This window comes from Schistocerca nitens, chromosome 8, assembly GCF_023898315.1.
Source record: "Schistocerca nitens isolate TAMUIC-IGC-003100 chromosome 8, iqSchNite1.1, whole genome shotgun sequence".
NCBI lineage: Eukaryota > Metazoa > Arthropoda > Insecta > Orthoptera > Acrididae > Schistocerca > Schistocerca nitens.
The window spans coordinates 115,834,389-115,847,861 of NC_064621.1; the positions used below are offsets into that span (position 1 = coordinate 115,834,389).

At 40.5% G+C, this 13,473-nt stretch overlaps 1 protein-coding gene across 1 annotated transcript; it reads left to right on the forward strand.

Moving 5' to 3' along the window:
- Nucleotides 1–296: 296 nt before the first annotated feature.
- Nucleotides 297–1,635, forward strand: LOC126199435 (coiled-coil domain-containing protein 39-like). The gene is made up of 2 exons (XM_049936352.1): nucleotides 297–912; nucleotides 1,520–1,635. The coding sequence occupies exons 1-2, from the start codon at nucleotides 297–299 to the stop codon at nucleotides 1,633–1,635; spliced, it is 732 nt and encodes a 243-aa protein (XP_049792309.1).
- Nucleotides 1,636–13,473: the final 11,838 nt, after the last annotated feature.

Genomic DNA, 13,473 nt, shown 5'->3' on the forward strand with positions numbered 1-13,473 from the left:
GTTACTGTTTGATCAGTTTCGCGGTAATTAGGAGTGTTTTGGGTTACTAGAGGTTATTTTATATTACTTGCCTGTGCATTAAAAATAAACCAAACATGTCTACCGAAGATAAGCAGGAGGTTTGTGAGGCAGTAGCTGAAAGGAAAGGGATAGGACAGGAAGACAGAGATGATTCAGGAATCAGTGATTATGGATTGTCATTAGAAAGCCCATTAGCACATTCAACTAGTTACCCCGAGACACCGGGGCAAACGACGAGAGATAAGCCAGTTTCAGAGGGTGAGGATATACGGTCGATGTTAGCAGACTTGTTAAAGGAAACCAAGGCGACAAAAGTGAGGGAAGAAATGTTCCGCAAATCATTAGAGAAAGGTTTACAAGAAACTAGAGAAAGCTTAGAAAAGTCATTTAAGGAAACTCTAGCACAAGAGATCAAAACATCGCAAATGAAGATAGAATATAATCTGAAGAAGGAAATGCAGGAGTTACAAGAACGACTGAAGATGGACATCAACGAGAGAGAGAGTAAGCTACAGAAGAGCATAGACCAAGTCCAGGGAGACGTGGAGAAGATGAAAGGAAAGTTAACAAAAAAGATAGAAGACGATATTGAAGAAACTAAAGCCGAATTGGGAGAAAGGATCACCGAAGTGGAAACAAATTGCAATCATCGAATCACCAAGGTGACGCAGATGCAGAAACAATGCAATGATGTGGTTAAGGGGATAGGAGATAGGCAAAACCAACTGGCTGTCAATCTGAGAAATGCTATTATAGCCGTGCAACGAGAAGAGGATAACAAGAGGGTTGCAATGGAGGTCAGGCAATTACAACAGGGAGTGCAACAATTGGAGAACAAGACAGAAGAAATTGATAGACGAATTAGCAATGCCACTTTAACCGTTGGCGAAGGTAGAGTCGTTACCTAGATGAGCAGTGATAATCGGTACGTCCAAAATAATACAGGGCAGAAGTTTAAACCGAAAGGAGGGTTGCACCCAATGATATTTATGAAGTGGTTAAAAGGAGTTTTCCCAGCAAATTTCAAAGACGCAGACAAGATTCAATTTGCAATAGATAGGATGGAAGGTGAGGCCTTCACTTGGGGAGTCAGGAAGAAGGAAGGGACTACTAGTTATGATCAGTTTGAAGGGGAATTCTTGAAGAAATACTGGTCCAAAAGTCATCAGTGTGCAGCACTTGAGGACCTACTACACCGCAAGTCACTTAATACATGGAGAGGAACGCTGAGAGAGTTTGCCGAACATTTGTGGGAATTGAACGAGACTTTGGAACAACCCCTGAGTGATGACGTAATGATATCAGCGATAAAAAGAAGAATGAGCCGGAGAATGCAAGAAACTGTATCCGGGAGCCTAATTAAAGATAGGGAGGCCTTGATGGAAATACTGGAACAGTTGGAATCTGTTCGATCACAGGAACACAATCAAGCTAATGATCAAAACCGAGGGGGAAGTAATGTCCAAAGGAATCATTTTGGTAATTCATCTAATTATAGAGGAAGAGGTGGTGGCCATAGGTACAGGGACCATGGTGGTGAACGGCAATGGAGAAATGATTGGAGAAGGAGTGAAGAACCAAGAGATCGTGAGAGAGGAAGGGATAGGCGAATGAATGACACAGTGCATATAGAAGAGGCGGAGAGACCGGAAAACTGAATGACACTCCAGATGAGGTCCGGTCAGGAGTGAGAGCTACAAGGACCAGAATAAACCTACTAAGACACGACAATGGTGGAGATCTAAGAGGAGATCTACTGGAGGAAAGAAGTAGGATTCCCAAAGAACCCATACTACCCATGATAGGGATCAAGCTATGTGGACTGAATATTGAGGCATTAGTTGATACAGGAAGTGAAGCATGTGCAATATCCAAGAGGTTATATGAACAGGTACTGAAAGCAAACATTAGCTTGCCTAGTTTCCCGGTGAGTGGAGTGAGAATTGTGAATGCGTTGGGTACAAGGAGTAAACCTATTAAAGAACAATTGTTGATTACCTTCGAGATAGAGGGAGAAGAATACGAAGCAACATTTTTGGTGGTGGCTGGATTGAACACATCAATGATTTTAGGAATATATTGGTTGAATGAAGTTGATGCAGTAGTGAGTTTTGATGAAGGTACTATCAAGGTCAAAGGAAGAAAGGGAGAAGAAAAGAGGTTAAAGTTTGCTGAGGATAGTGCAATCAAAGAAGAGGAGGAATTCAAAAGGAAAAGTTTGTGTTATGAAGAGGAACCCACGATAGGATATGGGGAAGAGGAACTCGAAGAAGAAGTTTTCATGTACCTTGAGGGATTAGCACGAGAGAATCGACGTAAAGAGGATAAGATCAGTAAAAAGTTGGAGGAAATGACACACCTAGATGGGGAGATTAAGAGGAAATTAGCCACAGTGTTATACAGGCGTCATAAGGTATTTTCTCAACGGCCAGGTATCATGAAAGAGGTGGAGTGTAAGCTAAAGATAAGGAACCATAAACTGCTCAATATAAAACAGTATTCCATTCCCCAGGCGACAAGAAGAGCAGTAGATGAAAAGATACAGTGGATGATGGACCTTGGTGTTATAGAAAGGGCCAACAGTCAATATAACAACCCCCTATTTGTTGTTGATAAGAAGGATGGAAAGGTGAGGATAGTTTTGGATGCACGAACAGTGAACAAGATCATCAAGCCGGAGCGGGACAAGCCTGAGACTATAGAAGAACTGATTCAAAAATTCCGAGGAGCGAAGGTACTTAGTAGTATCGACTTAACTGCTGGTTACTGGCAAATACCAGTGGCCACAGAGTCCCACCAGTATACAGCATTTACTTATGGAGGGAGGTGCTATCAATTTAGAGTGTTGCCATTTGGGCTTAATGTGTCAGTGTCTGAATACATAAGAGCGATGGATAAGATAATGGATGAGGAGTTACTTAAAAAGGTCGCCGTCTATGTGGATGACCTCTTGATAGCAAGTGAATCATGGGAAGAACATTTGAATAGATTGGATGCAGTCTTGGAAGCTTTTGAAACCGCAGGGGTAACTGTAAACCTGGACAAGTCGGAATTTGGCAAATCAAAGATAAAATTCCTGGGCCATATAATATCAGAGGAGGGTATCTATCCTGATCCTAGTAAAATGGAGGCTATTAGATTTTTTCCAATCCCCCATAGTAAGAAGCAGTTGCGAGCATTCTTTGGGGTTTGTGAGTTTTATAGAAAATTTGTCAAAGGATCCGTACTTAATGCCCCGGGTATGAGGGAATTGACCAAGGTGAGGATGACGTGGCATTGGAGTGCAGAGTGCCAAAGCGAGTTTGAGAATATCAAAGAAGCACTATATAGTGCAGACAAATTTTACCACCCGGATTTTTCCAAGGATTTTTATTTGGGAGCAGACAGCTCTGACTATGGACTGGGAATACATTTGTACCAAATGGAGAGAAGCGGAAATGGTGAGAGTGTAAGAACAATAGCGTTCGGTAGCAGGAGTTTAAATGCTTGGGAGAGGAAATATTCGATTACTGAAAGGGAGGCATTGGCAATTGTGTGGGGGTTTAAGCGTTTCCGTTATTATTTGGCAGGGAGGCATGTGAAAGTAGTGACTGACCATAAGGCCCTTACATTTCTAACCACAAGTAAATTGAGGCATAGCAGACTAACGCGATGGGCCCTGGCATTACAGGACTATGACTTCGAGATAATTTATGAGCCAGGAGCAACCCATATAATACCTGATGCCTTGTCAAGATTACCAGCTGACTCGAGAGGAATGTTGGTGGACAAGCCAGAAGGAGAAGGAGTTAGAATTAACTTGATGAAAGGAGTACAGTATGAAGAATTCATAAGGAAGTTCCTAAAGAATGTGCGCAGGGAACAGAACGAGGACGAGAAATTAAAGACAATTAAAATGTGCAGGAGAGGAAAGAATTCGCACATTTTATTATATTCATAATGGGATGCTTTATAAAAGAAACAAGGAGAGTGAGGAGAACTGGAAACTCTGTGTGCCTGAGCATGTGGTAGAGAAATTAATTTGGTATACGCACTATAGTAATGCGCATTATGGACCGAAGAAGTGTCTGGAAAAGTTGAAGTTAGATTGTGCATTCAACAACATGGGAAGGCGTATACGTAAGATACTGAGTACATGTGACACTTGTCAAAAATCTAAAACGACTACAGTACAGCACAAAGGATATATGCATCCAATTGTACCAACAGCAATTAAGGACATAGTTGCAGTGGATCTCTTTGGGTCACTTCCTGCCTCACGAGGGAATTACACACAAATCTTAGTAGTGGAAGAACTGGTTTCCAAGTACATAAAATTTTACCCATTAAAGAGAGCCACTAGTAGAGCCATCATTAACCAGTTTGAGAAAGACTATTTTCAAAAGGTGTGTATTCCTAAGTGAATTTTGAGTGATAATGGGTCACAATTTAGGTCAAAGGAGTGGACGGAGATGCTAAATGAACACAAAATAGAGCAAATTGCCATTTCTAGATATAGGCCAGCTTCTAACCCTGCAGAACGAACAATGAAGGAATTGAACCGTTTATGCCGAACATACTGTCATAGGAAGCATGGTTCATGGAAAGAATATCTGGAAGAATTTGAGCGGGTCAGTAATCACCTCCCGCATGATTCTACAGGGTTTGCACCATGTGAGGTATTGCTCAATGAAGAACCCGACAGTATTTTTCGCGAGTTGCTAGACTACCCACCAGGAAGTTCATTGACCTGGGAAAGGAAATTGGAGCTAGTGGAATTAAGTATGAAGGAGAAGGCTAGGAAAAGACAGGAAAGACACGACAAGCTAGTGAAACCGATAACTTACCGAGTGGGAGACTTGGTACTAGTAAAGGTTCACGCAAAATCAAGGAAAATAAACTCTGAAATACACAAATTCAAGCACGTTTATAAGGGACCATACAGGATTATAAAAATTGGTCATCCTAACACGGTGGAGTTGGAATATGCACGGACAAAGAGAGTGCATGGTAAGGAACATGTGGAAAACATAAAAAGGTACTACTCACACGAGAGCAGGGATACCCCAGATGAGGAAGTGGAATTCGATTTGGGCGAATGTCTGAAATGGGGGGTGTTCAAGCTCCTTGATGTAGTTGGGTAAGACATGTTTAGAACATTTAGTTGTTAATCGGACATTTGAAAAAGGGGAATGTTTATTTGCATTGTATTTTCTGATGTATTATAACTAGAACTTCATATTTCATATCGACGATTACCTGAGAATGGGTGTAAAACCTGTAACAACTAATTTGTAATATAATAACTCATATGTCATGTGTTCACGTAATAATTTTTGATTGTATGTTGTGTGTGACATTTAATATGGACTATAGAGGATTATTGTTGCTTGATAAAAAATTGTGATTTGAACAATGCCATGTTTGTGAGATGTAATAACCTTTTGTAGAAAATTATAGTGGAGGCAGCCCACTACCGGAGTCGAGGGATTATTTGGTGAATTGTAATTTCATTAATTATTTACACTGTTTTTTTTCAGATGTAATAATATTTAATTTCTTTGCCGATTCTTTTACGCCAGAGGCTCCAAAGAAGTTTTCGAGGGCGGGGATGTAAGGGGTCCGTAGGCCCTTACTATAAATTTGCACTCGGCACAGGTCGATAGGGCGAACAATCGATTGTGTCGTGTTGCGAGAGCGAGTGTGGAGTTGAGCCAGTGCCATGTTGCGGGTAGAGATGTGTGGAGGTCGTTGTTGAAATGCAAGGCTTTAACGGAGAAGGGAGTCGCCATCGCCGTGGTTAGACCCCTTTGTACTAGAAATAATACCGGGAAAGTGAAGAAGTATCATTACGGAAGTGGTCAGTGACATTTCTAGTGCCGATATTTTCGTTTCGCGTCTACCGCGCCGGCATCACTTTGGATTGCAGTGTTGGATTGCAGTGTTGGATGCAGTGATGGATTAGCGTGTGACGATAATGGAAAATGAAGAAGCCTGTGCTGAGATTAGCCGTAATTAGATATGTATGACGAAGGCAGTGGCTGTCTCCTTTATTGTGTTTTTGAGACGAATATAGGTTCGTAATTAGTGAAACTGTGTTGGTGTTTTTCTTGTTACCAGACATCTCATTATTACAGTATTGAGAAGGACGAACTGGAAAGTAACAACTTCTGTAGCAGTCAATTCCGATTGCCAGCCCCATTAGGTACACGGTCACATTAATAATAATTATTGGGCTGCTATTCGATCAGATCAGGTCGGGAGAAATAAACGGAGGTGTTACAAAGGGTTAAACATTTGGACTACAGGATTAAAGTTGTAAGAAAAAAGAAATACACTTAAGTATCTCAGTGAGCCAACAAAGGAGAATCATCAAATTTACAAACAGAGAAACGCAGGAATACTAGCAGAGAAACGACTTCGCCAAGTATCTTGGTATAGTTTTATAAGCGTAATAGAAGACGATTTCTACGAAAGGCAAATGATTGCTTATAAAACAATGAAAGTGCTTAATCAAACAGAAAAAGAAGTTGATGAAATTAACAACATCGAAAAAGCAAAATGGGTAGAACATTACAGGAACTAGCGGTATGAAGAAACATACTCCACAGACCATATAGAGGATGATACTGAAACTAGATGCGTAGACGATTTATGTGTGGATGAATTAAGGGACACCCTCAACTCCACAAACAACAGAAAAACAACCGCTATCAATGGTACAAACGCTCAATTGCTAAAATATGAAGGCGCTCTACTACAAAAGAGATTACTACGTTTATTTACCATGTGCTGGAGAAATGGAGCTGTTCCAGATGCATGGTCACAAGCAAAGGTGGTATCATTTTTCGGAAAAGGAGATCACAGTAGCTACGAGAGCTATAATGGGACCAGCTTCTTTGTCACCGCATACAAAATTAATTCAAGAATAATGAACACACAGAATTATATCTGAGAGTTTAGAAGGTGAAGAATAAATGGGAGTTCGGAGGGGCAGAACGACAATAGATGCCGTATTTATAATGACAAAATAATAAAAAAACAGAGAGATTAGGAAAATATTTAGCTTTCATTGGATTCATTAAGTCATTCGATAATGTCAATAGAAAGAAACTGTGGAGAATTAAGGGGAAAACAGGATATCCACAACACGTGATAAACGTTTTAAAAAATCTCTACAAGCACACAACTGTAATTTTATATATTTTTGGCGCTATTACACAACCTATATCCACTAGCATAGCAGTGAGACAAGGGTGCACTATTTCACCCACGCTTTTTAACTTTTGTTTAGGTGACGCAGTTCGTAAATGGAAGATCTTTTAAATTAGGAATAAAGACTAACAGTAATTCTCACCTGAATTGTCTTTTACATGCAGACGACGCAGGGGACTATATTTATTAGGTAAGGTTTGTGAAGAGTACCATTTGATGATTTCAGAAAACAAGACAAAACCAATGGCTTTAAAAGAGAAATATACTCTGCAGACAAAAATTTGCGATCAACAATAGAACAATAAAACAGGTCAAATAGCTTAAAGATTTTGGACATACAGAAGAAATTAGTAAAGATTGGGAATTTATGTGGATCAATAAACAGATGTCTAACAGATAAAGAGAGTGTGAAGACATCGCTAGTTGCGACCCATATAACAGGTTTTTTTCTGTTTTCTTTCTCGCTTTCTTTTCTTTATTCGTGGTTCTACATGAATTTCTGGTGATATACAAGCAGAGTGTTTATTTTGTTGTATAACGTTATGAGTAACTGTTTGTTGAAAATAATAATATGCAACTAATATTATTTGCCTTTTGGACATTAGTAAGTAAGTTGTCTTGTCTGTTGAATATGTAAAATATTTTGATTCTTCGTTCATCATGTGCTGCATTAATTTTGATTGGAATGACTTTGTAAAGCTAAATTTATACTGAGGTACTGTACAAGCAGAGCAACAGTAATCAGAATATCGAATTTGAGGGTCGAACAAGGTGATGACAGTGGGTTGCACTCATGTTTCTACCGAAAAGGCGGAAGGAGTTTAAAAATGTGCTAACTGCGTCGTGTCGTAAAATAGTTGGTGCGAACGAAAATGGATTAAATGTGATCCATTTATACTTCCTCCTGTAATTAAATTTAAAAAAAAGTTTAAAGTGGACAGAGAAGTTTATGAAACCGCCAAACGAACTGCGTCGTACAACTATGACAATATAGCTATGAACAGACGACAATGCAGTTACGGTGTTCTGGACAGACCTGTGTTTACTGTGACTATGCCAGGTGCATTTGAAATATAGTATAATTTCGATGCATATTCGCGCCGTTGCTGACTATCGTGTGCATGAACTGTTAATTGTGGCACAGGAGTATAGGAACCGTTTATCATGAGTGTGCATGTTGCCGCCAACAGTGGCGCGTTCGCCATCGCGTTATTCGTGTGGTAAACGGCACACTGTAATACTGCGATTGGAATATTTTTTAAACCCTCTACTGAACTGTGTCACTTCAGCGTTGTGCATGAGAAACATAATAAATCGTTTGTGCAAAGCTGAATGTTGGCAGCAACTGTAACAATGTCCAACTATCCAGTGGCCTATAATACTCCACTGACGGAATCGTCGCTGAGTGGAAAGTAAAATTCCACATGAGATAATTCATCTGCAGCATCTACACACAACGGAGCTGATTTCAACACGCCGTTGGAAATGATAATCTGCCGACGACATTGCACCTCACCGATTGCATCGTAACAGCAGCTGCTTTAGCTCTTGTCAAAGATTAAAACAAGTATTAAAACTGTAAACTTTCTATTTGGAACTTCTTCAAAGAAACTAATCTTTCGTCTGTTTCTTCTTTAAAATAAAAGCAATGTAAGCGAAATTTTGTTATTAATGTAGACATTGTTGACCTCCGTTAGTGTAGTTGTTTCCAATCCTATGCCTATTTCCACCACTGATAAATTTATCGTTACTGTCACTGCCTACTATTTTAAGTATCTTTTGGTGATTGTGAAACGTGTGCACCGTAATTTCTGTGAGTGAATTTAATGTGCAATTATTTAGGCATTGTATTTGTTACAATTGTGGCGTCTGCCATTAAGCTGAATGCAACAACCAATGATAGCAGAGCTGCTTGCACCCGATTGGTGCAACATACGCAGATGCGAGTAAACATAATATCAAGTGTGAGACTGAGCACTGAGTGTTCACTTAGAAGTCCTACCGCCATGTCATCATAACCATATATACATGCAGATGTATCGTACTTAACTGTGTATGCAGAGATAAATGTTAGGCAAAACGATCATACTTTTGTTAGTAGAAATGAGAGTGTGAATTTTTTTTTCCACGCCACATCAGATTTGCAACGAGCAGGATTGACTCAGTGTTTTATGGTAGTTTGGTGAAAATTTAGTGGTAGGGCTGAGTCACGATCAAACATACAACTTGATTCATAATTGAAGTAGATAACATAGCAGGTTAGCTCTCAATTTAGCCAACTATGTGTAGCTGGATCACTATAAGAGGAAAGAAACAAGGCTGAAATTGTATAAGACAATGACAGTTCCATAGCCTGTGTACGAAACTGAATCATCGGTTACAAGTAACCATCAAGAATGTCGCATAAAAGCAACCGGGATGAAGTTTCTAAGAACAGTAAAGAGATGCTCAAGAGGCGACAAATTTTAAAATTAGGAACTGAGGGAAGAACTGAATATATTTAGCATCCTATATAAAATCCGAGGAAATAAGAGAAATTGGAATAAACATCGCGAAGGAGTAAGTGGAGAATCATTAACTCTTGAGATAAGATTTAAGACAGTTGAGAGAAGAAGTCACGGAAGTACGAGGAAGAGATGGGTACCGTAACAGGAAAAAAAGGGGCATACTGCTTGAAGTGAAGATGACGATTATGATGAATAATTCAGATTCTTGATCGCGTATTCTTATGGGATACGTGCTAGCTATTTGTACAAATATGAAAATGTTTCCTTTGCTATATGCCTCAGAATTACATGTGGTGTGCCTAAAAGTACTTTGCGGTGCTTCGACTTGTAGTGTTACGTTCTGGTTTGTGATCACCTCTATCTGCAGTGCAGTGACATTAAATCGGCGAAAGCAGTGGAAGTGATAGGAAACTCTAGTCATCTTCTTCACAAAACATTGGTGTTCACTACTTTCGCGCGCAATGGTCACTATTTAGAGGCATTTTTTCATTAACATTTCCTTATTACTGTATTTGTGACCTATTCTCTTCATAAATCATCACAGGTCTATAGCCTTTCCTAGAATTAACCCATTTAGAGGAGAAAACTTCTTGACATTAAACGCCTTACTTTCCCTGTATTGAGGTTTTTTGTAGTTACACGAAGGTAGAGCGGTTCTCTGACTTTTCTGTTAAAAGGTATTCCATGCAACGCATATGTCAGCACATGTTTTATTTGTGAACTTGTAAGCATATTGTCATATCGCTGGCTTAGTTGTGGAGTATCTTTGCGGACAGCCGCGTCTGCAGAGTCGAGCGCGGGACACGGAACTGTTGTGTTGTGTTGTGGGTTGCTCTGCATATGAGAGGCATTGTTAGTATGGAAGTTGAAGTGTTGCTACAAGTGCTATTACAGTAAAATGATGAAATATGGAAATGATTCAGAGGAAAGTGCGCCAAGAAGAAATTACAAAATGAGCAGTGCCGCCGATAACGTATTTGTGTTTCCTCTCGTTGCATGTCGTACCGTACAGTATCATCAATCATCCGCGCCGTGTTCGGTCTCCAAGAATGAACTAATGTGAATCAGTAATACTATTTACCACAAAAGAGAGCATTTAAGTGCCAGTGTCTTGTAGCGAGCGTGAGGACGTGCGTTCGATTATCGCGTTTCCCCATTATCAACCATCAGCCGCGCCGCGACGGTTACGCGCACGCTCGTACAAGTGAGAACTGACAACTGAATAATTATCTCTATAATCAGTGTTATATTATTACTAGTCTCAAAGAGGACTGGTAGCAAAAGAAATCTGTATATACGTGACGAGCGTAAGAACTTTAGTGCGATCATTCGGCTTCCGCATGGTCAACAATCATCCGCGCCGTGTTCGGTACACGTACGCTCGTCCAAGTGATATTGTAGACAGATAATCATCAATATTGTTAATTGGAATAAACAGTTACGACTCAGAGTGTAAACAGTGCAACCTGTGATTTCCATATCGTCTCAGAATATAGATGTTCATACCAGACGTAAAACAATGTTGTGCTTAACGTTGAGTGGCTCCCCTTAACCGCCTGCATATTTCGATAGATAATTTCAGGCAAGCCAGCAGCAGTGTGGAGCAGGACAGTAAGACTGCCGCGGAATTATCAGGTACGTGGTGTGGACAGGGCGCACGGTCACGAAACGACAACCAGTTTAAGGTACCGCCACGCATTTGTACCCCCGGGCGTGTTACAAACTTTGTCTTATACATATTTTTTTGTTAATTGTAGACATGCCCTGTATTTTATTAAAATTAATAGCTGATAATGTATAACTTAGACTTTTCACTATTATCTTTGGTTAAAATTACCTTAATCGCTGCAAAATTATTTGTATTATTACAGTATAGAAGTTTACGTAAAGTCAGTTCTTTAGAAATGTTTGTTAATAGAGCTCCAACCATTTGTTCACAATTTTTTAAACTTTAAAACACCCCTATCGTTCGACCAGTTCAGTGAAAATCGCAAGAATCAGCTTTATTACATTCTTTTCAAGTAATCAACACAATGTATAAAAATTTTCTGGCGGACTGAAATATGCCACTTTCAATGCCTTTAACTGAAGGGCAGATGAAACAGACGTTCCAGTACGGCAGATGGACATAGAGTCACTGATTGACAAACTCAAGACATTTTATCCAGAAAGTGTAGTACATTTACTTCTTCTTTCAACAGTACATTAGTTAAAAATCAGCGATGCAGACGACTGCAGTCGCAGCTCCTCTGGGCTGATCGTCCGTTAGCTAGTGGGTTTGCTGTGACCGGCCCTCATCAAGTCATTACACCCATTACAAAGGGCAGTCCGAGATGCCGGTCTGCTCTGCTTTCACTCATTGACGAGCATAAAAAGGTTTATACAGTTTCATTCATTACTTTAACGCTAATACATTGAAAGCATAACACCTACTTAGAAATAACACAAACACGGCTAATGTCAGTCAGTTGCCATGGAGCATACACTACAGCCTTTTGGCAAATATGTTCCAAGCACCCACACAGTAGATACTGTAGGCAAATTACTGGAAATCAAGCAGTTGTAGAGAAAGATTAATAAATGTAGCGCAAAGCGAACCACAGAATGGTTCCTTTCAAAAGGACACAGTCGATATCTTTGCCTGTCCTTCTTCACTCTGAGATTATGTTGCGTCTCTAATGACACTGCAGCCAGTGGTCGCTATGTCGTGGACTTCTTCGCTTCATTGAAACGAAAAACTGAGTCGTAACGTAACGTGAAGTATAATTGTATTGTTTGGGGGAAGAGACCAAACAGCGAGGTCATCGGTCTCATCGGGTTAGGGGAGGAAGTCGGCCGTGCCCTTTCAAAGGAACCATCCCGGCATTTGCCTGGAGCGATTTAGGGAAATCACGGAAAACCTATATCAGGATGGCCGGACGCGGGATTGAACCGTCGTCCTCCCGAATGCGAGTCCAGTGTGCTAACCACTGCGCCACCTCGCTCGGTAACGTGAAGTACAACTGAGCATAAGAAGACTGTCTGAGTTGTCTGTACATACTGACTTGCTTCTAGAAGAGAAGCATTTTCTGTAACGTTTCCGCAGATATTTACAACTCCAATTTTGAAGTGTTGTTGGAGTCAACGCAAACAAAATTTTGCAATTCATGCAATGCCCAGCGTCAATTGAGAATGTCGGTTTGTTTCTACTTATACTAGTCTAGTGCGATATTCGGTTTAATGAAAATCTTTAACAGGCACACCAACATCACGAAGTATAACTGGAACTCCATCAGCGCCTGAGTACCGCTGTTGTGGGTGGTCTCTAGCAGGCCCACGGCGCGACGAGGCCGGTAAGGAAGACGCGGCGGGCAAAGTTTTAATAACCTTCCGGCATCTCGAGTACTTATAGACTATATTAGAGGCCGATCTGCAACAAAAAACATATACAGAGCACTTATACAGATCAGGGCTGTAGCTCTTTCAAGACGTTTCCGTAGAACGACCTTGGGTTCCAGCTTCCACACCACGATCACTACAGTACTTTCTGTATTTTAGTGTGCTTGAGATTAACAAACAGTAGGCATCTGCATTATTCTCTTGTCATACACTTATTCACTACACCTTGCTCGCCTAACTCGTCCCACCCGTTCACTTGTCGTCTTGTATTCTGTGGTGCAACACTGTTATCCGTCCGCCTGCTATGTATACGGATGTGACAGAAGTCATGGGTTACCTCTTAATAGCGTGTCGGAAATCCTTTTGCCCGGGG